This window comes from Pteronotus mesoamericanus, unplaced genomic scaffold, assembly GCF_021234165.1.
Source record: "Pteronotus mesoamericanus isolate MK-2021 breed Mesoamerican mustached bat unplaced genomic scaffold, CSHL_Meso_final scaffold_651, whole genome shotgun sequence".
Classification (NCBI taxonomy): domain Eukaryota; kingdom Metazoa; phylum Chordata; class Mammalia; order Chiroptera; family Mormoopidae; genus Pteronotus; species Pteronotus mesoamericanus.
In genome coordinates this window covers 21,280,099-21,306,609 of record NW_026555325.1, presented here as the reverse complement: position 1 = coordinate 21,306,609, position 26,511 = coordinate 21,280,099, and the positions used below count along the sequence as shown (strand labels likewise).

Here is a 26,511-nt window from a genome sequence, read left to right as displayed (position 1 = left end):
AAATGAAATTCTACACAACTCAAATCACACCTCTTTTAATCATTGTCTTTTTTATTATCATCAAATGATCCTTGAGTCACAAGCTGGAGGTGAATGCTGAGTCATCAGCAGAAATATTATGAATACTTATGTGCTGGGCAAGGTCCTCCATGTTTATTATCTCCTTAATCCTCACAACCACATCATGACATACATATTATTTCCATTTCATAGATGAAGAAGCTAAGTACAGAGATATCCGAGGCCCTAGCTAGTAAGTGGAGGGGCCAGGATTCAAAGCCACAGGTTCTGACTCCAGAGGCAGCACTTACATGCTAAGCTATTAGCACTTTAATTAAAAAGAACAATAACAAAATGACCACACTGGCTAAGCACTAGGCCATAACTGTCTGTATATACCCATTAACAACAGCTGGCTACATGAAATAAACCATGCCCAGGCTTAGCAGTGCTTTTTCCTTTCATGGATAACAGAGTGGCCAAAAGGTTCTCATTTTGGGTAATGGTGGAGGAGGCAGCCAAGAGCAAGCATTGTAGTAACTCTGCTAAAATACACTTTTCAGGAAATTTCTAGAGGTTGAAATGTTACAGATAAGGATTGTCTGGGAAGCTGCTAGATGACATTTAAAAGTTTTGAGAACATGCTTAAAATAGCAACAGTAGGAAACTACCTTCAATTTTCATAAAGTCACACACTTATAAGGGGAAGTGGAAACTTTCACCACGTGTATGTTCTGTAAGCATCTGAGAGGAGCAGCAGCTCCTCTCTGTCCCTGGGTCGCTGCCCAACCTCAGCTCCAATTCACACCCTCGGCATCTCTCACCTGACTTCCCAGTGAAATCCCAGCCACTACTTTCCCTCTTCTTCGAATTCACCTTCTGCACTGCCGTATCCAATAGGGTCCAACATCCGCCTGTGTCACTTGTCTGCTTCAATGCTTTCAGTGGTGCCTCTGGACTGGAGGTCGGGTTCCAGCCCCTGAAGCTCGGCTACCAGACCAGCTCATGACGCCTGGCTCTAGTAAGGGCTGCTTCTTGTCCTGCCCTCAAATGCTCCAGCAACCAGCCTGCAGTCTCCACCCAGACTGTCCTCACACGAAGGCCTTCCTTCTCTTGTCCCTTTACCTGGACCACTCCCTCTACACGTCCAACCTCAGACTCTGCTGGCTTAATCCTGCTCATTCTTAAATAGTCCATTTGGGCAGCACCACCCCTCCAGGACACCTTGCCTACCTCTTGGCTCTCTCCTTTTCTTGCCTTTCTCTCATCTGCTGGGCTGGAACAGATGTCCTCCCACAAGACCCCACAGCATACACATCCTGTGTGTCTACACTGTAGTGACGAGCTCTCTGTTTTGCTCACTAGCCTTCGGTTGCTCACAGCAAGGGCTATGTCAGAATCATCTTTGCATTCCCAGAGCCAACTACTATCTCCCCCGTTCCAAACTCTAAACAACCATGTCTCTTTCACCACCACGGCTGACGTGAATGCAGAGATGGAAAGAAGTGTGGGTAAGTGGAAGATATCCTACCTTCCAGTTTCCAGCAGAGAGGTTCTGGAGAGATCCAGCAGAGCCTTCCAAGGTGGCTGGGTTAGAACTTTCTGCTAGAAGAGTCAGATATGGTTTTACCACTGACGGATGCCACAGCATCTCAACCCCTTTGGGGGACTTCGACAGCCCTGGGATAGGACCGACTCCATCCCACTGAAAGGCAAAGAGCACACATTATATGGGAGCAAAATGGACACAATCTCCAACATTTGAAAATATCCGTCTCTGACGGACTCAGCTATTGCTATGTAGAAAAACTATATCCTGAGAATTGTTTTTTTCTTGCACCTATGTGATTTCTTACTCCCAAGAGAATGAAACTTAAGTTTCATGTCAAATACCATACTAACTTGATCCTCTTGTGGTGTTTTCTTTTTCTTTTTCTTTTTCTTCCCCCAGCAGCTTGGCTCTGAATCTTTGCTAGGAGACTCTTTTCCTAGTAAGTCATCCAGTTCGTTGAGCCCCAGCAGCCGGGCCTGAGGGACCTCCAGTTCCAGCCGATAGGACAGGTTCCTCAGGGTACACACGCAGTTCTCCACGGTCTGAAACCCAACACAGCATATAATTAAAGCCATTGTAGCACATTCATGCAAAATGCTTCTGTATTGAATGCCAGCAATATTAAATAAATGTAGAATATGAAAGAACTGCTTTTTCTTATGGGAACCTGAAACAATCTAAGGAAAATTATGACTCTACAACTTTGAATTATGACTTCTAGAACAAATGACAGAGTGCAGAGCCGCTCTTGGTGTATCTGAGGATCTGATTTTATGCTAACTAAAATGTGCAAGGCCCTGGAAGAAAAAAAATGCCCAGTGTTTCTGACTCAGGGGCAGCTGCAGTGGCAGAAGTGCAGCCAGTTGCCAGAAGCTCGCTCCTCACCAGAAATCCTCATCATGACAACAGGTGAGGTCAACATCCGTCCCACCGCGCCACTGCCGGGCTGCCCATCCCCTCAAGTCCCATGTTTGTCTCCTTCTTCCATCTCCCAACTCTCCCCTCCCTCTGTGGAAAGTTCCATGATCTCTTTTCTCTGCTGACGTTTTGCCTTCTGTACATGGTCTTTTGCTCCTAAAAGTCTATTTCACACCTCTAATTGGGAGGCGAAATGCCACTTCACTAAGGGAAGAGTATCTAAAGTCAAGCTCAGCTTTTGCTCAGCAAGCTCTTCTTCCAGCTTGCTTACTCCTCTCCATTTCATTTGAAGTTCTTTTGGTCCCAAAAGGCTCAAATAAAAACATGGCCGTCACCCTGAACTCCTCCCCATTTTTTCTCCGAGACTACCACTTATCATCCTTCCTTCCTCTCTCAGACCCATATTTACAACCCAAGGACTTCTTATGGCCTCTCCTGGTCCAGTCCACGGTGAGCACCGAGTGCCCAGCCCACCTTGAACTCTTGACATTTTTAGTCCTCCTTCCTGTTTCTTCCCACCTTCCTGAAGCCCTGATCCTGGGATAAATCCTGGATGGTTGTCACAGCTGAAAACTGCTGGGCACCATTCCCTGCGTGGAGGCAGGGACAGAGCAAATGGGAAAGAAGAGGAAGGAGCTCATGCTGGGAACAGATCAGCATGACAACAGAAGGAGGGGAAGGCCCAAGACTGGGGACGTAAAAAGAGGCATTTAAAGCTGGTGCTGGGGTCAGGGCTGTGGACTGCTCCGAGGGATTTCGGTGCCTTGACTAGGGATTTTTATCCAGTAGGTAATGCCTATGCAGCTGGATCTGATTCTGGCGGGAGGGAAGAGAAGCAGGGTCAATCAGCTCAACGAGGGGCCCAGGAGAACGACAGAGAAGGTCAGGGCCCTGTCACCCTGCCAGGTCAGTCACTCAGTTTTCATAGTTCTAAGATATTTTCTTAAGTTGTCATGTCCCTGTTAACTTGTAATTTTTAGAGAGACTGTCCCTTTAATCTGGAGGGTAGCATAATGAGGAAGAGAGGCTCAAGAATTCCAGAAAGAATGAATGGCATGCCAACAGTGGTGGGAGGCAGCTGCTGTCATCTGTCATCGTGCCCCCCTCACATGGCCAGGCAGGCACTGACCTTGCTGTCGTAATCGGATGTGTTCACACATGTGTGGATCACGTACAGCAACGAGTCCACCAGCCCCTCACAGGATCGCATTTGCTTCCGGGCTTCCTCCCCTGCAGAGCTGAGGTTCCTAAATGGGCAGAGACACGTGGGAGCTGCTGAGATCAACATCTCACTTGTTAGCTTCAGGGTCTTACCTTAATGATCTGAGAAAACAGACGGGAGGGGAGCCATGCAGATGTGGCTGGAGCAAGCATTCAGGGGGTCTCTATTTTAGCATCCAGAGAGCTCACAGTGGCTAGCTCCCCATTATCCACACAAACAGAATAAAGCAGGAATATTCCAGCTTTGTATCTTTTCTGCAACATGCCACTTTCTAACTTCCAAACATAATGATTTTTGGGCCTATCCTCCTCAGTTTCCTCATATGTAAAAGGGGAGAATAACAGTAACTATCTCATAGGGTTGTATGAAAGCGATGAGTTGCTGCCTATACAGCAATTAGAAAAGTGCATGCCACATAAAAGTAGCCTGTTTGTTAGCCATGCTTGCTAATTTTAGGCACGCTTTACCTGCCTTATTAGGGAACCTTAATGTTTTGCATGCAGTAGGTGGTCATAAATGCTTCTCAAAAACAGTAAACATTTCCTCCATAAACATTCGAGTTAAAAATGGACAATTGCTTATGCTGCACTTTTTATCATTTTTTCAATTATTAAAAAAACTTGAAAATTGTTTTAGATCTTATCCATATTCAAATTTTGATATCAGTTTGTCTTCACGAATTGGTACCAAATTATAAGGGTCTATTTTATGTCCCATTAACAAGATTCTAGGCTACCTCTGAGATTTTGCAAATATTAAGATTTTTCTTTTCATCTTTATTCTTTTGGGACCAGAGAGAGAATGTCACCTGCGGTCCCTCCTCTGTCCTTGTGCCCCCTCCTGGCAGCGCTCCACAAGTGCCCTCTGCCATTCCTCCATGAGCGCCTTGGCCCTCTCGCATCTCTGGTTTTCCTTCCACTTCGCTGCCTTCCCTTCTCACCCTCTTCTGCCCGTGGGTCCCTCTGGATGGGTCCAGGGCTACTTTGGTCCCTTCTTTATCTTTGCACTCTCCTAGGTGGCCCTTCCTTCTGCTCCTGGGCTTTAATACAACCTATGAACCCTTAACTCCCAAATGTGCATATTTAGCCTGACCTTTCTCCACAACTCCAGATTCATTTATCCAACTGCTTCCGTGTGATATCACCACATGATTAGCTAATTAGACATCTCAAAAGGACCAACACTCAAAAGCACTCACCCCTCCACCCTTGTCTCTTTGAATTCATCCACAGCAATTCTGTGCTCCCAGCTGCTCTAGCCAAAGATCTAAATGTTATCCTTCTTCCCTCCCTTTCCCTTAACCCTGATATTCAGTCCGCTACCAAACCCTCCCCACTCCATCTGCCTGCCTTTCTCCCGTGCCTGGTCTAGGCGCTGTCCTCTTGTCTGGATAACCCACTACAGGAGCCTCGCCTCCTGTCTCTACCATTGCCCATACCCAGTTTTCCACTTTGCAGCCAGACACCAGTGCCATCGCTCCATGATTAAAACCCTCTGATGGTTTCCCATGGCACTTGGAATAAGTGCAAAGTCCTTTGATTTAAAAAACCCTATATAATCTGATTCTACTCTGAGCTTTGACCAGGAAACTCCAGCTGCCAAGCTCATTCCTGCCCAAGAGCCTTTATGCTACCCACTACCGCTGCATAGAACTCACGTCTTCCTGACGCCTACCCACAAATAAGTAGCTCCTATGGTATTTCAGATCTATGGCTTAAATTTCACCTCCTATGGGAGACCACTGGATTATCAAAATAATCACCTAATAACTCTGACATCACCCACTTTTTTAATGGCACAAATTATTATTTTCTTGTTTGGCCGTCTGCCTTCCCCAATATAACATGAGCAAGGACCTAGCCTGTATTGTTCATCATTGGTTTCACAGGGAAGGCATTCACCAAATGTTTGTGGCCATGAACCACAGGGGAGCCTGAGTGTGTGTCCGGCCTCTGGGCTTTCCTGGAAGCCTGGCAGGCTGGTTGAAGAGTGATCACGGTCTTGCTGGATCCAGGTATGGGGAGAGAATGAGATGCTGCTTCCACAAATGATCTGCAGGCGATATGAGCGACTCGTCACCCTCTCTTTGTGGCCAGCTGTCACCTGTCACAATGGAGGAAGGCTCCAGTGCAGCAGCCCAGGCTTCTCCCTCTCCCTCTTCCAAGCTCTTTGTTGTAGAGAGAGGTTTAGATGTCAAATAGTGCTCACTGTGTGTCAGATACAACACTAAGCACTTTTTATAAGCTGATTCTTCGTAACTCTGAGGTGGTGCTAATATCCCTATTCTAAAGATGAGGAAACTCAGGCTCAGAATGGGATGGGAAACCAGGCTGTGTGAGGCCAGAGCCCACTCTCATCATCACCATGCTACCTTGCCCCGAGATTAGTTTCCAGTTCTCGGGGCATTTGAGCCTGGGAAAACGGCAGAAATTGAGCTGGTTAGTGTTAATGGCAAATAATGAGTAATACTGTGTGCACTTAGGAGAGGCTTTATGGATTCTACATGCTGAATATAATGACCAAAAATGCTATTTGGGCTCATTTTCATTTATTTATAAAACTCAAACTCAATGATTATTTAAACCATACACCTCTCTGTACTCTTTTAAAAGCAAAAATATTTTAACCTTCACATTTTGAACTTGAACAAAAACCAGGATACAAGAACATTAGCAATCAGAATGTGATAACCGGAAAAATGCTGTTGAAGTGGAAAATGCAGGAATTTTGGCAGAATTTCAGATTGAAAGGACTTTTGACTAAATCACAGAAGAGTCATTTATGTGATAATGTCTTTCAGGACACTAGTCTGAGCTCATGATGCTTTCTTCACAGATAAAGTCCAGTGGCCTAAATTTTGAAGCAAACTTGGAAATTTAGGTAGGTTTAATAAAGTGAAGTCAATTCTTCTAGGATCAACTTACTGATGACATATTATTTAATCACAGAATTAATAAGAAGAGATAAAGAATTTACCTCAGACAACCTGTTGTATTACGCAGAACGAGGGAAGTCTGAAATTTAATTTTATGATCATCATCAAAAGAAGAGTTATTCCATCCAGAATGTGGAACAATCACAGTGTTGGTTAAGGTTGAGAGAGCATCTCGAATGATTGTCATCTTAACAGCATCACATGAGGATAAATTCCAAAGAACTCCTAAAAAATGAGATTTTAAACAGCAAATGATCAATTAAAGGTCCTGCAGTTTCAGTAATAAAATAAACAGATTAACTCAGTCTGTTCCAAACCTAACCTACTGCAACCAGGCTGGGCTGGACCTCTGATGAATGTTAAGTGAACATATGTGAGCTTCTGGCAGTACCACAAAGTTGTAACAGACCTTCTCCTAAGTTTTAGAGCCTACGTGTCTATCAAGCAAGACAGCTATTGCTTTTACAAAGCAAATTAGTTCCTCTGTGAGGGTAACGGATCCTAGTGTAATGCATTTGTTGTAAAATTGTCATTCATTTCATTATCCCTTACATTCAGTGTTCCATGAAACAAACCATTTTTAGAACTTAGAAAAAGCTTCTCTTTCTCAGAAGACTGAAAAGTCTTTCCTCATCATGCTCATCCTTTCTCTTCTTACTTTCACTATTGGGAAGCTCAAGCTTAATGCTGGCAGCGACTTTACTGGCAAAGAAAGTGGTTACATCTCCTTCATCTTTATTTAGATACGGTTTAGGTATTTCTACTTCTGCTTTAAGAGTGTTATTACCATGTGTTTTAGAAGTGCAAGTTATAGCCACTCCTTCTGGATATAGGCGAAACTCCCAATAAATTAAAAGCCACCCATACTATAATTGATAACAAGACTGCTAGGACAAAAGACCTGAAATGTAGCTTATTAGAGTGCTATTAAAATTGTAAACACATTAGATTATCTTCATTTCTGTGTCAATTGTGAGGTGGGTTATTGTTGTAGTACAGATTTCCTAATAATTACTCTTTTAGAAATTAGAGCAAATTCAAGATTATAGCTACTCTAATGTCATTTTCACATCCATTCATTTCCCTAAGTAAGAGGGAAGGAGGTGGAAGAGAGATGTTGCAGTCAGAGCCCTGCTTGCCTGATGCATCCTTGGTAAGCTGCTCAGAAGTTTGTATAGTGCTCTTAGAACTGTCAACACACAGAAACACTTTTGGAGGAGGAGTCAACAAAACCTGCCCACATCCCTGGGAGCAGGTCAAGTTTGTGAACATGAGTTCAGAGTGCTGGGCTGGAGACAAGACAGTGTACGCCTGCAAACTGCTCAGCCTCCTCGAAGCCTGGAGAAAGCACAGGGCCCTTCGTGAAGGAGGGTGGTGAAGAGAGCTGACAGGAGCTTTTACTCTTTTTGGAGGAAGGAGAGGTAAGAACCAAGGGCTTGAACAGAAGTTAGTGAAACAATACACTGCCAATTAACTGAGAAAGGATCATCCCTTGCCCAAAAGCCTGCCTGGCCCCTCCCACCTGTTGTGGAGGGAGTGGTGGATGGCGGGGGCGGGCACGCTGATGCTTGGGCTGCATCCTGGGAAGACGTCTGGGTCCTGGGTCTGCTCCACACTGTGCCTGCTCCTCTCCTCTTTCCCTTAGCTTTGACTTCTGCATCTTGATGACTGGCTTTCCCTTATTCCCTAAGGACTCTTGCCTTTCTCTGCTCATACCCTTCCTTTGGAATAGGATAGCCCAACACAATCTCAGCCTTTCAGGACTTCTGCCTCAGCAGCAGCCCATCTAGTCAGGCCTGGAGAGGGAAGAAGATTCAGACAGTTCTAAAGACCTTGCATTGTGTCTGAAAGCTTGTTCTTTCTACCATGACAGATCACTGCTTATATAATTAACTGTGGCTCCATACTTATCTATTCTCAAATTGGGCTTCAGTATGTTTCTGTTTGAAAAAGGTTTCGTGCCGAAACAAATTTGAGCAGCACTTAGTGGAGAAGTATCAGAGGACTAATGACCATGGAAGGAACCAAGGAGCTACAGATGAGTCTCTGGAGGTCTGCCCCAATCCAAGTAACAAAAGGTGGTAGACAAGATAGAAGGAAAAAACAGGCCCTGACTGGCATGGCTCAGCTAGTTGCAGTGTTACCCTGTAAACTAAAAGGTTGTGGGTTCGATTCCTGGTCAGGGCACATGCCTAGGTTGCAAGTTTGGTACCTGGCTGGGGCAAGTGCAGGAGGTAACTGACCAATGTTTCTTCCTCGTATTGATGTTCTTTTCCTTTCGCTCTCTTACCCTCCCTTTCTCTCTAAAGTCAGGGAGCATGTCCTCGGCTGAGGGTACCGAAAAAAAAAAAAAGAAGAAGAAAAAAAAAAAAGAAAAAAAGAAAAGAAAAAAAGAGAGGAGGAGGAGGAGGAGGGGGAGGAATGGAATGAGGCATTGAAGGGTGCCATGGATGAGGCTTTACCATTTCCTGCTAACAAGGCCAACTATACTCACCCCAGGGCACCAACGGGACCTGCTGGAGCATGAGCCAGCCACAGGAGCGGCAGGGGCCCAGAGCCCATTGGTGTGGAAGGGTCATTTCATCATCTTCCCTGCTGACAATTTTATAACATGTATTCTTAATGCCATTGGAGCAAGTTATGTTTCTGTCAAAGCTTTTCAAATTCCTCACTCCACAAAATTCATCACATAGGGGAAAACAGGGGTTTCTAACATATAGAATAAATTCATTCCAGCAAAATTAACAATAAGACAAGGTTTATGGAAAGCAATGCTTATTATAATATAGGCTACATGTGTAAAATTAGATCTCTCTAGAGAAAATTAAACAGTGTGAGTCACAAACTTCAGGTGAAAACATGACTAAGAAGAGGGTGGTTCTTCAGTACATTGGATCTTGAAGTTGAGGTGGAGAAGTTCTTTGATCATTGGCAGAAAAGCTTGTTTTTCATGGTTCCTGCTTCCACTTCTGGCTACTGCTGAGACCTACTTTTGGTAAGAGGATATCTCCCAGATTTGCAAATTCCCTTCATTTTCTCTGTAAGTACTAGAATTTTATACTGTTCTTTATTTTTCTTACTAGCATTTAAAATGACCAGTGGAATTACAGGGTGGGACAAAGTAGCTTTACAGCTGTGAGTATACGAGACAGAGTTTATTCTTGTATTATTGTTTATTTACTTTAATAATAACAACTTGCATGTTTTTTCCCAAACAACTATAAATCTACTTTTGCCCACCCCTACCTTAGATCATCTTACAATTTACTATTACTTTATATCTACACAGGATTGAACAGATAAATGTCCATAAATCAGTATAAACAAGAGTAACGTGAACAGTTACTGTGGTTTTACTCTGTCCCAGGAATTGTGTGCTTTACATAAAATACCTTAAATAGCCAAGCTGCACAAAATTAATTAACTTCCCATTTAATTATTTTGTAGGCTTGAAATTTTACGTATTGATATTTTAAAGGATGATGAGCATTTGTATTTCTAGATTTACTTTAAATTTTCATTTTGTTAGCAAATAATTGAGGGACAAAATTCTATCATCATCTTATGTCTTGTTACACATTTGCAAGAAACATAATAGAAACTTAAAAATGTGTTGATTAATCCAACTTAATAACTTCTATTTGTTTTTGGGTTGCCTTTTTATTTCTTTGACTATCATATCTACTTCTTCAGTATTATCTCCCTTTCATGCCTTTTCTTAAAGCTCAGTATTCAGGAGTGCCTTTAAGGTCTATAACTATGGGGAGAAGGGTAGAACAATATTCTGGATCTATAAAGAAATCTGTCAGCATAGTTTTACCTGCCTTTCACTCGAAGACCAAAACAGATGATTGTTGAAATTACTATCCTAGCTATGGGGATAGAAGGATCCCATTGCTTTTCTATGTCTTTGAACCAACATGCCAGAACTCCCATTCCTCCAAATGCAAACAGAAAGGACCAGTGCTGTACAATTATAAAAGGTTAAATTATTAAAAATATGTAAATCCTATAGGCTACACCAAAAAACCACTTGACCTAATAAATGAATTTGGCCAAATAGTGGGATACAAAGTCAACATTCAGAAATTGAACACACTTTTGTATACCAACAATGAAATATCAGAAAGAGAAACAGGAAAAAAAAAATCCCCCTTACTATAGCAACAAGAAAAATAAAGTACCTAGGAATAAACTTAATCAAGGAGGCAAAAGACCTGTGCTCAAAAAACTATGGAACACTGAATAAAGAAATTAAGGAAGATACAAACAAATGGAAGCATACACCGTGTTCATGGATTGGAAGAATCAATATCATTAAAATGTCCGTACTACCCAAAGCAATCTATAGATTCAATGCGATGCCTATTAAAATACCAATGACATATTTCACAGATTTAGAACAAATATTTCAAAAATTTATATGGAACCAATAATGACCCTGAAAAGCCGCAGCAATCTTGAGGAAGGGGAACAAAGTAGGAGGCATCATAATACCTGACATCAAATGTAATACAAGGCTGCTGTAATCAAAACAGTGGGCTACTGGCATAAGAACAGATACATAGATAAATGGAACAGAACAGAGAGCCCAGAAATAGACCCATGTCTCAATGGTCAATTAATATTTGACAAAGTAGGCAGAAGTATAATGGCGCTGGGAGATCTGGCATTGTACATGCAGAAAAATGAAACTAGACCACCGACTTACACCATACACCAGAATAAACTCAAAATGGAGAAAAGACTTAAACATAAGCTACAATGCCATAAAAGTCCTAGAGGGAAATAATAGGCAGTAAAATTTCAGATATCCCATGCAGCAATATTTTTGCTGATACTTCCTCTAGGGCAAGGGAAACAAAGGAAAAAAAATAAACAAATGGGACTTTATCAAATTAAAAAGCTCTGCACAGCTAAAAACATCATAAAAATGAAAAGGGAACCAACCATATGGGAAAACGTATTTGCCAATGATACCTTGGACAAAGGTTGGATCTCCAAAATACATGAAGAACTCATATGGCTCCACAACAGAAAGATAAACAATCCAATTAAAGAATGGGCAAAGGACCTGAACAGACAGACACTTCTCCAAGGAGGACATACAGGGGGCCCATAGACATATGAAAGAATGTACAACATCACTAGCCATCAGAGAGATGCAAATTAAAATCACAATGAGATATCACCCCACACCTGTCTGAATGGCCATCATTAACAAATCAACTAACAGCAAGAGCTGGCGAGGTTATAGAGAAAAAGGAATGCTAGTGCACTGTTGGTGGGAATATAAACTGGTGCAGCCACTATGGACAACAGTATGGAATTTCCTTAAAAAAACTAAAAATGGAACTGCCTTTTGACCCAGTAATCTTACTGCTTGGATTATACCCTAAGAATCCCAAAACACCAATTCAAAAGAACCTATGCACCCCAATGTTCATAGCAGCATTATTTACAATAGCCAAGTGCTGGAAACAGCCTAAGTGCCCATCAGTAAATGAGTGGATCAAAAAACTGTGGCACATTTACAATGAAATACTATACAGCAGAAAGAAAGAACTCCTACCATTCGCGACAGCATGGATGGAACTGGAGGGTATTATGCTAAGTGAAATAAGCCAGGTGGCAAAAGACAAATACCATTATGATCTCACCTATAAGTGGAACCGAATCAACAAAACAAACAAGCAAGCAAAACAGACACAGAGGCACGGAAACCAGAAACAGACAGGGACCAGATGAGGAGGAGGGTGGGGGATAAGGGCCTATTAAAAGAATGAGTATAAATGACCCATGGACAGGGACAACAGGGCTGGGCAGGGAGAGCAATGGTGGGGGGGCGGGGATTGGGACAACTGTAGTAGAACCACTATTTAAGAAAAAAAAAGAAAAAAGAAAAAAGAATACCCTTCTTAGATAAGCTCACTATGCTAACTTTTGGTCAACTGAGTTGACTAATCAATCATAAAACCAGTCTTATAGTAGAGAAGAAATTTAGGCTTTCATTACTGCAACTTCAGAAAATGTTTAAAATTATTCTTGACCAGAAAAAAAGGGGAGATTCTATTTTTACTAAGTCTATGGCATTCAAGGGACCCACACAAAGGTGACTTTATCACCTGTACTGTAAGTTACATTATCCCTCTAATGCTGTACTTTACTGTGTAATGCAGAGAACAACATTTGGTGTGGATTTAACTGGCCACTTCACACATCAAAGCAAGTCTCCAGGAACTGGCTTTTCTTCCTCACTTTCTATTTTAAAAATAAGGTTATGGAAAGCTAAAACAACCTATTTTGATCAACCAATATTGAATGAAGAAGGTTCAATTAAACTTAAAAGCCTTAGCTATGGAATGATTAATTTGGTTTCTCAACTCTAACTTAAAAGTACCATTCTTAAGGCCAGCTAATAATACCTGTGTGCACTCCACCTCACTAAGGTAGTAATAAAACAATGTTCTCTCCACTTAGTCTGTCTAGGGCTTCATTTAATGGGTCAGGAAGAACATTGCTAGAGCAGTATGTAATGAATAGAAAATACATTAACTCCCAGATGTAGCAAGTCTGATGAGAAAATACAGAGCTGTAGGATTAGCATTTTCCATTAAGATGATAAACCTCTACCTCCAACATCCTAATGTAAAATTTGCTTAAAAAATATTTTCCAGCACACTCCACTATCTCCTGGTTCCCAAAGAGGAAGTTAAAAGTAAACTATGTTTGGTTTAGAATGCTGGAGGCTTTTATTTAATTTAGAGCAATTAGCTGTTTGTTGTGAGAACTAAGAATATGCATATACAAAGTAATTTAGAAAATATTATGAAATTTTATGTATATTATTTTAGAAAACACTGCATATTCTCTACCACAGGAAAAAGTATACACTATTATAAGTAACCAATAATCACAATCATATACTGCCATGAGAGATGAAAGTTCATTTTTCCCCACAAAGAATGAATAAAGTAATTAAATTACCATTGCACATAAATCCTACACAGCAGAATTTTCAAAGAGCTCACATTTAAACCTAGCTTTATAGCTTATTCTTTAAGCCAACTGATAATTTTATAGTTGAATTAGAAACCGATTTTACTGATTAATTAAAATAATAGCACTATTTAAAAAATGTATTTCTTAAAGGACATTAAAAACCAAACAAAGGACACTTGGAGATGTGATTTCTCTGGTAGGACACTTACTTAACATTCTATACAACTATTTCTTTTTCTGATATAAAAGAAATCTAAAATGATTAACTTTTACATAGGATTATATTTATTCCCTGTTTTCTAATTATAAAAAAAAAACAACAACCCCATAAAAAACCCCACAAGTGTTCATGGACACTGAAAAAAAAAACCCCAAAATAACCCAAATCCCGAGTGCACTTCAAATATCACCATTGGACAGGCCCGTGCATTTTCTTTCATAAGTTACCCTCATTCCCAGTGTCTGTCCTTGACGTTCCCATTTTAGTCATGCACTTTCATACAACGTCCATGAGGTCAGTTAAACTACCCCAGGCTTAGGGATGTGGAGAGCACGTATTCAGAGAACAGAGGAATGGGTCTTGTCCCCTACTGTTCCTGGCAGACAGCAAGCATCGTAACAAGCCACTGTCATAACTATGTTCAGCTCCCTGGGATCAGGAACACTTCCTGGTAGACATATCGTCGTTTCCCAGTAATTGTTCATCTATGGACTCTTTGGAAGAGACTGGGGTCACGTACACCCACCCTGTAAGCATTCTTGATAAACGGGGGTAGAAATATTAGACTAAATGTAAAATATCAAGGGTGCAGATTGCACTGGAGGGTCAGAGTGTCTGTTTGTCTTCTAAGATAACGAAGCAGGACGATAGGCCTCTGAACCTAAGGTCCTGCCTGATCCTAGCACCTGCCTCCAACGTATTCTCTAGAAGTCTCTGGTTGAAATCCAGGATCTAGAAAAAACACTCCTCCATTTCTTCTCTCTGAAGCTCTTCCCTAAGTCCAGTATGATTTTTATAAACTTCTGAGACTTTTTCTTGGGAAGAGAGTAATGTCAAGATGCTACGGCGATTACATGCTGTCACGATATGGCCCCCTGCATCCCTGTCCATTAAAGCCATGTACCTCATGCCTTTCAGACACACATTAATTTTTCCCAGGATAGTCCAGACGTGCAATATGCAACATAGTAACTGTCAGTTACATGTGGCTACTGAACAACTGAAATGTGGCTAGTCCAAATTGAGATGTGCTATGAGTATAAAGACCTGGTAAACACACACAAAAGACTGTAGAACATGTCAGTAATTTTTATATTGCTTATAAGGTAATTATTTAAAGTAATTCATATAAGGTAAAAAATTACATATTAACATAAATAACACCTGTTTCTTTTTCCTTTTTGACGTGGCTACGAGGAAGTCCAGAATTCTGTCTCCTGCATTATACTTCAATTGGAAAGTACTGGCAGAGATGCTATTCATTTTATGCTGGACTGACTCTAAGGGAGAAATGTAGGGTGAGTCCTCGGAAGGCCTTGTCACAGTTACAACACAAGGCACTAGGGACAAAGCATTCGAGCACAGGAAAAGCAACAAACAGTACAGCTCCCACACCGTTCATGCCAGGCATTCCACATCCATCCTCAAAAGATGCCAAGCAGCCGGGACTGTGTTTCTCACTGGGGAAGCTGGTACTGGGCGAGGTGATTTGCCTGGGGCCATAAGAGCTGGAAGGAAACAGGTGGATCTGATTATGGCCCACACTTATTTATTCCCCGACACTATGCTGCCTCTTTCTGGATGTTCTTCTGAGCACAGGAACCTGTGTCTGATAGGACTGGACACGATCACATCCGGGCTGGAGTATGCAGGGCAGATGCCGGGCAGAGGCGGGGAGAACCTTCCAGGGGGACCAGCCCTGGGGGAGGAGCAGGACGGAGGGAATGTCAAGACTGGGAGCTGGCATAGAAGGTGAGGACGGGATGCAGGTTTGACTGGCAGGTGGGGGAAGTGTGGAATACAAGGACAGGTGTCATCCCAGGGAAGACAGTAAGGCTGCCGGAGCAGCAGTTCAGAGGAGGGGATGGGAAGGCAAAGAGGGAGGGGGAATACTTGTGATGAGACCTGGAGCCTGATGCAAGCTGCGCGTGGAGTCAAAGATGAGCCAGGAGTTTGGCACGTTTGAGAACATGGTGCTGAAACAGAAGTGAGGCAATTGAGGGGGGAGTGAGAGAAGAACAGTGCAATAGAAAACGCCTGCCCTTTGTGGCTTCAGGCAAACCACTCCAGCTTTCCACCAATACTGGAATGCTGTGAACAAATAATGAAACTGAAATGGAACTGAAATGATGGGCAATTATTATGAGTGAGACAGAAGTATTGTATTCAGTGATAGGAAAGCCGAGCTGTGGATACATTCTGAGGAAGGCAAGTTACAGAGGCTTATAATGGTTCCTAGGATCCTAAGATACTACCCTTTTAGCAGAGGTTCCTGAAACTTATGCAGGGACCCTCAGAGCAGCGAATGTGCAGGCCTGGTCCTGGCTCACAGGCATGTTTGTGCTTCCTTCTTCCTGCCCCTGCTCTCAGGACAGGCCTGCTCACTGTATCCCCTATGGGCCGGCACAGCCAGCCTCCCAGGCGGCGGACAGTCCAGCCCAGTGGGCCTTGCTTGCCTGGTTCACCTGGGATATATCACTCCCAGATATATCCTGTACACAGCTAATGCATACTCCACGTCAGGCATGGGAAAGCTACCTCAGCCCCAGCTGTGGTCATACTGGTCAGTATTCCCAGTTTCAGAAGACATAATGAGTGAATCCTTAGGTGACCTGAGGGAAGGAAGTTTCCCTGGGGCTGGTGTGTGGAACTGAAGACCTGTGTTAGCCATGAACGCTACACGCGGTGGCGCCCCAGCCTACATATTTCATTTGAAGGGGATTACCCCTGCTGTTTAAATTTTCCTCAGCTAAAGGACATGAGTGATAGATCTTTAGAGTCTTTAAAGAACATTAGGGTTTGCCTGTGTTTCTGTGATTTTTCAGGTATAAAGGTGGATCACAGCATCTTTGAAAAGATCTAGAAATTTCTTTATAGACACACATTTACATTTCAATATCTTACTCTCTATTCCAGGTAATTTTCCAACTTCATGGGTAGGTTGAGAGCATTAATGACCTAATGTAGTCCTACATGCCCTGGAAAGGCATTTCCACTGAAAATAAATCAGCTTACAGTTTAGAAATGCTTAAGACTGCCCGTAAAGAATGAAATGGATGGTTCTGTCTGTTAGGAAGAGTTTGTAAAAGTAAATAGGTTATAGGAGGGGACATTCTCCAAAAGAATTGCTCTGATGCAGAGGCAGCACACAGGCCACAGCGACCAGGCCACCCAGGTTGTTCTTGAGGACACAGAAAGAGGTTATTTACACTGTCAGACATTTAGAGACGATGTCACTGAAGTTGCATGTTCCACACTTGACTTTTACCTGTTCCAGAAATGTGCCCATTCCTTTGTAATTGCAATAAATCTTCAACCTAGTTGTTTGGTACCTGCAGAAGCTTAGAGACAAAAATGCCTCCAGTCCCAAGCCTTGAGGAATTAGACTAAGAATCTGCAATGAACCTGCAGAACCCGAATTAGGGTTTCATGGGCATCTTTTAAGACTTTTGTCTCGTGCCTACATTTTTCTCCGGCTTACTGGCTTTCTGCTCTATTGTGGGAGTGCGTCATTATGGGACTATTCTTGTGCTGAGAAAATTGACTCTGCCTGATGGCTGACCACCTGAGGCACCGCAGGGACCTCTGCCTCTCCCCACTTGACTGCCTCATTTTGCTCAGCATTCAGAGCCTACACATAGAGGGTCATTCTCCACTTACAAGTTTGAATCTTTTCATACTATAAATCTTGAACTTGTCTTGAACTATAGTCACAAGACTATAAAACCACACTTCATGTGTTTTCTAAGTGACCTGAAACTGTGATTGTACCTGATCACTAGTTTGCTGTGACTACGCTGGTGGCCAAGCTAAACAATACTTCTCTACATTCCTGGGTAAAATTCAGGGCACAAGAGATACTGTGGGGTATTTTTTTCTTTTACCTTTTTGGTGGGAATTTAAAAGAACAAGAGAAACAACACATGACAACGGGCAGCTGCCCCGCAGGGCCTGTGCCTGCCCAGCACTCCTTGGTGGCTGCAGTTGGGCCAGGGTGGGCAGAGACGGCAGCAGGGAAGGAGGAGCTCCCGCCCGTATGCCAGGAACCCAGAGTCTGGACTCAGTCTCCCTGGACCCCCATTTCTCACCTTAAGTATGGGTAGTATGGGGGCAGAACAGAGGGTTCATTTACGGTCCTTTCCAGTTCAAAGTTCTGTGACTGTGAATTAAGAGTTATCCCATTTACAATAAACTGTTTTTCTTGTTAGTCTTAAATTTTTGTCATTTTATTTCTTGCCAATTTTTTAAAGGTTTTAAGTGTTCTGTAAATAAGAGCATACATTTCTATTGCTATCAATTTACAAAGTGGGCCAAGTGGTAAATATCCTACTGACTTGGGCTAGGAAATGAGAGGGGATGTTGCTAAGTTTGTGAGAAATACCCATGCAGCTCCCCACAGCTCAAGTGGCTCTCAAAAAGCAGGACAGAAACTAACAGGCCAACTCCTCTCTGAACTAGAGAATAAATGACTGTTCTAAAGCATATTAATTAGGCCAAAGGGTCATGTGTAATAAATTATTTCATCCTGTAATGGCATGTAACAGTCCAAAAGGCTAACTCCATATCCACTAAGCCCCAGCCCTTTACAAAATGTCCTGCTGTCTGCTGAACTTTAGCCTGGCCCACCTACCATTCCTTAGTGCATGAGTATCATTTTCTTATGAATTTATTGTCTAATTAGAAATATGAAGCTAACAACCAGGAAGAGAAAATGCCTCATTTCATGTTCTACATAGTATCTGGAATCCCTTGCTGGCATCCAAAATTTTAAAAGGAATGTGTAGAAATATTTTACTTAGCCATATGGATGAATAATCACTTGCTAAATTGAAAGAGACGTGAATATAGCTGTCATTTAAACAAAGTCTTTTATTATTCAAGAACAAAGGCTATACTTTTGGTATTTTGACACCATTGTCAGTGGAGGTAATAGACAGGTGATAGTTTGGGGACAGCTGGTGCATTCAGCGGCAGGCTTCCAGAGTCTGTGCAATACCTTCAATTTTTATAGTTTTAAAAAAATGATTCTTTTAAGATGCTCAAAAACTTGAAAGTCATATTTCCTAGCTTAGGAACACTATTTAATTACATTGAACAAATGAGTTCTTTTCCACTTTCCATCCATAGTCTGTGGCCTAGCAGACATTCATCTTATAACCCAATGGGAAAACCTTACTTCATCCAGCTTTCAAGTACTTTTGTTTTCTTTTTTTTTAAAAAGCAACCTTATTCAGAGCACCCATGTATATCAGAAATTACTAAAAAAATTATTTAGGTTTCAGCCTGGAAAATGGTCAACATAATGAAGAAAACACAAGAATCATATTACATGTTAGAGAACTATTTTAAGTAACAATGACAACCCAACTGTCTTATTTCTCTGCACAAAGATGTGGCCAAAAATGGAGGCCCCGGACAGTTTATTAAATTTAAAACAAAGGCAAGGTATCTTTAAAAAAAAAAAAAAAAAAAAAAAAAGCTAAAATTTCTCCATTTAAGTACATTAACAATGCCAAACTGAAACAAAGGGGATTAAGAAAAAAGACACTGGATTAATAACTAGGTGGAATTACCTGATGTTAAGGATAATAGAACATGTAGCTTCAATGGGATAGTAATTTCTTCAAATAATAACATTTTGAACACATCAGTTCATTGTGCTTTATCAGTTCATGATCCCAAGGTGAGTGTCATTTGCCCTACACCTACATAGGCAACACCTACAAAGTCTGGGCATTGTGTAAGGCTGGCCAGGGCCACAATAATTGGTAGAAGACACTGGCAGAACATTGACATTTGGAAGGGTAATGTTCTGTTTTCAAAGGGGATTTTACAGAGATGGGTAGCTGATAGGGAACACTGGGTGACACGATCACATAGCACCCTGCTATCCATTTTGAAACAGACATACTTCAAGGAGGATGGCTGAGGTGGGGACACACTTTCCTGTTTAGGAGGGAGATGGAAGGCTGGATTTGGGACTAACAGGTCTTCTCTTGAAGAGCTGCTGCTAACAAAATGAGCTTCTGAGGGCTCATCTTCCTTGCCATCTCAAGTTATACATAATAACTTCTTGTTGCTTTTGAAAAACCCTGCTGCTCAGCTTTAATTCCATGAAGTATTGATACTGAGCTCCCTGTCCCTGTGGGTTCAAGCACATGACGAGTAGTGACTTGTGTGAAAGCTGTACAGGGGACCCATGGTTAAACGGGAAAAATGAATTTTGAGGTCCCCTCCACCCCGATGATTCTGTAATTTAAAGGCAGCTTATGAGTATTTGGCTTGAGGAAGAGTTAATGAAAGAGCTCAAGGATCTTTTAAGGTTATGCTTTAAAATGTATCAGGATTAGTCACTCTTAAAATATCACTGAATATTAAGGTTGGTACCACTAAATTTTAGAACTGAGAAATATGAATAATTTTTCTTGTCTCCATTAATCTTGGCAAATATGTACCTACATACAACACACATATATACAACTATGCCAGATTTAATTATGACTTGGTAGTTTCATATCAGCTAGATAATGTTTATATACAAGTTACAGTTGGTTGCCATTTAGTCCTTTGAACCAGAACTCACTGCTGAAGTCCTCTGGTCCAGTTCCTTAACACGTGGCAATTGCATATTTCTACATTGACGACACTCATTCCAAAGACTACTTTTTGAAGAGAACACTTCATATGTGATCAGTCCACATATGAGACTAAATTATTAGGTGTAAAAGTATCTAGCTAAAAAGCTATTCATAATTTCCCCTACCCTACAAATATGGCTAAAAAATACTTCTTAAAGCCTAAAAGCTGTCGGCAGCTTTTTCCAAAAAAGAAGCAGGAGGTTGCTGCTAGCTTTATACTGGAAATGATACAATCTATCCCGGGAAACAGCCCTTTTGGAATTAGGAAACAATGACAGCTTCCTTTCAAAGCTAGGGCCCATGCCTTAGAACATCTCCTCTCAGCAACTAGCACTATAGCCACACAGAAATTATAGAATATGGAAGAACGAATCTACATCAGATTTAGATTTTGTTTATACTCATATCCAGAGTATAAACTAGGTAAATTAGTACATTAAAAGCCCTTAGTAGTGAAGTCTGGCTGTACTTCAAATAAATTTGATTTATTCTCAAATTAAAGACACATCACCAAATCTTCATATATTTTTTCCCTGCTTATCACTACATCTTACATTTTCCTAGAGCTCAATTCAAAAGTCACTGCAACAGTTTCTCCCAAGGAACAAACCTCAGAAACCCAACTCCAACAAAGACTTATTCCTTCTTTGAGAAATAATAACAGAAAAAGAGGCGATAAAAAGCCATGCATGAAGAATGTAAGAACCGAGTCATGATTAATCTGCCTAATTAATCAAAAGAGAGTCAGCTTGAGTATGAAGCTATGCCTCTAAAACCAAGCGGTCTCCCTGGATCACTGCTGGTCCCTTGGGGAGCTCCCATGCATCATTCTGCAGCTTTGTTGGCTGTACATGTGTGTTACTGGGAGAAGATACTTGGACATTACACAGCAAGTTGAAAATGATGGGAAAGAAACATCAAACAATGGAAGAAGGCACCGAGTGACCGCAATCACGCTGTCTCCTCTATGCCTCCCTGGCTGGGAGCACAGGCTAACTTTGCAGTTGTTACCACACTGATTATGTTGACTTCTAGGGTGGATATTCTTAATTCTATTTAGCTTCTTCTAATTTTCATTTTATGTATACCCATATAGGTATGCATGTGTAAATACAGTAATTTATTTTTTGTTGTGAGAGGGTGAGATGTCTCAAAGAACTTTAGAAATAGAGTTCAATATGTAAATCAATATGTACTGATAAATCAGTATGTAATTTAGATGTGTTAAAACATTAACATTCAAACTGTATTAAGGCAGGCAGTCCAATTCAGAGTCTAAGATTATACCTAAAGTATATTCTACGTAATATAAGTGAAGTATATGAGTACATAGTCTCGAAGTTTATTTGGAGTGCAGGGGTACTGTATTTTGAGCACTAACACTTTTGAGAAAGCTGATTCCCTTTAAGCATTAGATTCGTGCTGGTTTGCTACATTCTCGAGTGTTACTGAATTGTATCTAACAGAACCTGCAGCTCTGATTTCACAGTGGAAGCTAGTGGGGAAGGGATTAATTTTGGAAAAAAAAAGTGTTAAAAATATTTAAATTAAATATTTCAAGCATGAAAAATAGCACAGCAATCATAAAACACCCAGTTATTCACCATCCAGCTTTGTTAAATATTAATAGTGTCTTTTTTCAAATTGCTTTCCTTTTAACGACACAGAACTGGATTATGCTCCCCAATCCCAGCTTCTCCACCCCATCCCCCATGTAGCCACTATTATGAATCTATTATTATGCTAATAAAAATTTTTTACTTTATGCATGTGTATGTATCAACAAATAACTGAAAGCCACAACCTACATATTTAAAAACTTTATAAAAATATTATCGTGCTGCACTTAATCTGTAAATGTTTCTATAGATTTACCTATGTTGCTACATATAGCTCTAATGCACTTGTTTTAAACCTTGTATGTCCTTTCACTGTGTGAATGTACTGCCATTTATTTAATAATTTTCCTACCAACAAATACTTGGTATTTCCCTCTAATTTTCTATTATAAACAATGCTGTCATGTATTTGCCCTCTGGCAGAATCATTCTTTCATCTTGTCCTAAGCATTCTTGATCCTCCCTGATGGTGTTGCGATGTCCAGTCTCTTAATACAAATCACTCAGTTCCTCTTGGCCTCTCACTCTTCACACTAGGCCATTGTGCCTTGATCATGAAATATTTCTCTAATTAATCCCTCTTCTCCACTGCTAGCATTGATAGAGCTCAAGTGTTATCTTTAGATTGCTGACCTCCACAGAGGCCTCTCAGATGCCAGGCTAATCTCCTTTCAATCAATGCTCCACCCTGCTGCCTGCTGGAAGAATGTATTTAAAAGCCCAAACTGGCCATGCCATGCCCTCGCATCACTCCCACTGCATGCGGGACAAGTGCCTTATGTAAGCTCCCCAAACCAGGCCTGCATTTCTCTCTAGCTTGGCCTTCCTTCAGTATGCTCTTCTGACTGGTACCTCTGACGCTCTTTCCCTCCCATGCTGGCTCTGAGCCTCCGCTTACGACTGGAAATATCCCTCCATTTACCCAGCCAGAGCCTCCTCATCCTTTAGGACAACTTCAGTTTCACATCAGCCAGGGAACATCAGTTTCTCTATCCATTCATTCTCTGTGCTCCCAATGCAACATTTAATGATTCCTGACACTTGCCATTTTTCACTGATATTCCTAGAATCTCTTGTGCTTCTCCTGAGTCTGAGTGCTACCTGAGAGTAGGGACTGAGTTTTATTCATCTTTACATCCCCAGGTCCTGGGAAAGCATATGAGACACTAACAGGCATTCAGGCATGGACTGAGCTGAAGTGGAAGGTAGACCATCCATTAAGTATATTTTATTTTCATAATAAAGGAGAGCCAAACTATTTAAAACAAGTAGATTTACTATGGAAGACAAAATAAAAATGATATTCAGCCCTCTATGAACAAGACATCTGTTAGCTGACACTTCCGCATTAATAAGTATAACCGATCCTAGTAGCACTGCAAGTGCCTTCTGAATCATTAGATTAAGTTACACTCAGCCTTCGTCACACTGTGGCACTGTACCATCTCCTCCCTAGAACCTCCAACTCCTTCACAAAGCACCATTCAGGGACATAGTTCTAGGTAGTTTTCAACATTTTCTCCAAGACAAGATCACATTCTTTACCCACCTGTAACAAGCTCCCTTACTTCTGCATCAATAGATTTTCTCAACAGTCTCAACAAGGCAGGTATCCCACCAACATTCTTCATCGCTATTTTATTTTCATCTGTAGACTTGCCAAAAACAAGATTTCGGAGGGCACCACAAGCATTCTTCTGAACTTCCAAAACTCTGTGGTCCAAAAGGTCAACCAGATGCTTGATTCCCCCTAACCTACATACCTAGAATGAAAAATATTAGGTACCAGGCCTAAGTGACATATGATTCAGCAGTGATCAAACCAAAGTCTGTTATAAAAAGATCACAGGAAATGGACAATTGAAGATCATTTCAAAAGGTTACTTTTCATTCTAGATAACACATCTTTTAAAAATCTTAAGGACCCTAACTAAGACGAAGCTCTTTTCCTGGGTTCACAGCTTAGAAAAGGGAAGGGAGGCCAAGGTGGATGAATGTCCCGTGTAGGCAGCGCAGTTCCTACTCTGACCCTCAGAACACACATGGGGATGTACTTCCACTCCTGTGTGCAATGAACAAACACAACGAAGCTGTATGCAGGGCTGCAGATCAAACAGGAAAGGATTTTTGACCAAAGTCATCAGAAACCAAAGTCATTGGTTCCCAGAGTTGTTTCTCTAAACTACTTTCTCTAAATTTTTTTTTCCATTTGTCAATTCATTGTTATATTACATGCATATTTGTAGGTTTTATATACTGCATCCACCTTTAGGTCTCTAACTAATGTTTTGCATATTAAATTGATGAGAAACACTTAAGTTCTATATGAAGTTTCAGGGGGGGAAATGGTCTAAAATGTTAAAAGAAAGAATAGGTTATAGGACACTAGCCAATAACCGATGACTCACGGTGTTACTGTAAATGCCAAAAAACTTAAAAATGTGCAATTAAATATTCCTATATGTTCAATGTTAGTAATGGTTATAAATCCTCTGTAACTTTACTTAATTGGATGCTGGCACCAATCTTTACCAGAACCTCATAAAATACATGAGCTCACTCATTTCAAACATACTACAACTGTTATAGAACAAATTTTTGTAAAATATTTAAAAAATGCAGGTTAAATTCATTTTTGCTTCATGTTTTATATTTTATAAATAACCTTAAGAGTGGACACACAATTTGAAAATGCTAAAAGCACTCCAAGAAACATATAAAAGAAAAACATAGCTTTTCTTGAGAAATACTGAAATGCGGGGCAAATAAGTAAATGAGTATCTGATATCAAAATATCCCTCTTAAAGGGCATCTGGTAATTTCTTAAGCACACAAGCATGCAACTGCTAAACAGATAGGCACTGGGGTCCCGTACCTCCATCTTCACTTTGTTGTCGCCAAAGCACAGGTGCTGCAGGTAGGCCGCCGCGTTTGCCTGAACTGAGGGGAACTGGTGCTGCAGCATGTGAATTACTTCAGGCAACTCGGGATCGCGCCAAGCAAACTCCCTGTATGAGAAAAAGACGGCTTCAAAAAGGAAGGCCCATGTTTCAACAATACATTGAACAAAACATTTGGCATAAGAAAAAAGCTCAGCTGAGACCAAAATTGGAAGTTACAAAAATCCTAAAATATACATATATATAAATAATTTCTCCCCCTGATGAACACATGTAGAAGCCCAGATGCTTATGATCTTGAACTCATGATGCACAGATGCACAGAAAAAGACTCAAGGGAACAAAGAAGTTCTTAACATGAGTAACTTTTTCATTTTCTTTTTCCTCATCTTGACTCTAATTCTATGCCTTTCTACCTATGTAAGAAACTCACAGTTGCAAGGCCAGGTGAACAAGTGCACTTTAGCCAGGGGAGCTGTTGTGCAGCGAAAGGCAGGGGGGCTGCTGGGAACATATAGATCTGGTGTCAGCCCAGAAACGGCAAATGTTATGGGCCTGATGATTTTCAAGAAATGCCATGTTTATGGTTGCTTTTGATTATAAGCATGTAACACAGAAAATTATTTAAAAAAATTTTACCACTAATCCTTTGTATAGACAAAAAAACTGACATTTCCTGCTGGTCTTTTTTTTTTTTTAAGTCCATACCAGAGGGTAGGTTTTTCAAATTGATTTTAGAGACAGAGAAAGGAATAGACAGAGAGAGAGAAAAACATAGATCGGTTGCCTCCCATACGTGCCCTAACTGGGGCTTGACCCAGGCTAGAACAGGACTAGACCCCACAGCCTAGGTATGTACGCTGACTAGGATGATGCTTCAACCAACTGAACTACTGGCTGGGTCCTGCTGGTCCTTTTTTAAAATTTAAACATGTGTGCAAATGTGCACATGTGTATTAACTTAATTTTTTCCAAAGAACTGGATTATTATTAAATAGCACTTATAATTTCATGAGTACCTATTCTGTGCCAGGCACTATTCTAGGCATTTTACCATATTAATTCATTTATTCTTATAGCAACCATATAGCTTTGGAGATTGAGGTAGAAAGGCTAAGCAACTTGTCTAAAGTCACCTAGGTAGCGAAGAGCAGGGCAACGTTTGAACTCAGGCAATCTGTCTTCAGAGCCTGTGGTCTTAACATGCTATGCTATTCTATTTCTTATACAATAAGTATACAGACAAAGCATATATACGTTTACAGTTGTTTGTACGAAAAATAAGACAATAATTAATAACATAAGGATAAACTGTTTTGCATAATCACAACTGTAAACTTACGTTTGTCCCATCCTATCCTCACCTAAGGAACAGAAGCTAAAGGACGTTTTGAAGCAGGAGAGTAACAGAATGGGACATGCTCACATTTATAAGGAAGACAATTCTAGTGTCCAAGTAGAGAATGTACTAGAATCAGAAAACATTGGTGATAAGGAGACTATCC

At 41.0% G+C, this 26,511-nt stretch overlaps 1 protein-coding gene across 8 annotated transcripts in view; it reads right to left on the bottom strand.

Annotated features, from left to right (window-relative positions):
• The window catches only part of PKP4 (plakophilin 4), a 239,611-nt gene that overhangs the window by 15,070 nt on the left and 198,030 nt on the right, over positions 1-26,511 (bottom strand). For 6 of the 8 annotated variants that reach the window (XM_054562431.1, XM_054562437.1, XM_054562432.1 and 3 more), the window contains exons 10-15: positions 24,982-25,110; positions 23,656-23,869; positions 6,669-6,852; positions 3,600-3,717; positions 1,903-2,094; positions 1,532-1,705 (exon numbers count right to left, since the gene is read on the bottom strand). In XM_054562431.1, the coding sequence (XP_054418406.1) occupies positions 1,532-1,705; positions 1,903-2,094; positions 3,600-3,717; positions 6,669-6,852; positions 23,656-23,869; positions 24,982-25,110 (1,011 nt within the window). Of the gene's footprint in view, positions 1-1,531; positions 1,706-1,893; positions 2,095-3,599; positions 3,718-6,668; positions 6,853-23,655; positions 23,870-24,981; positions 25,111-26,511 lie in introns of all 8 variants that reach the window. The other 2 variants (XM_054562436.1, XM_054562430.1) reach the window with 1 other exon arrangement.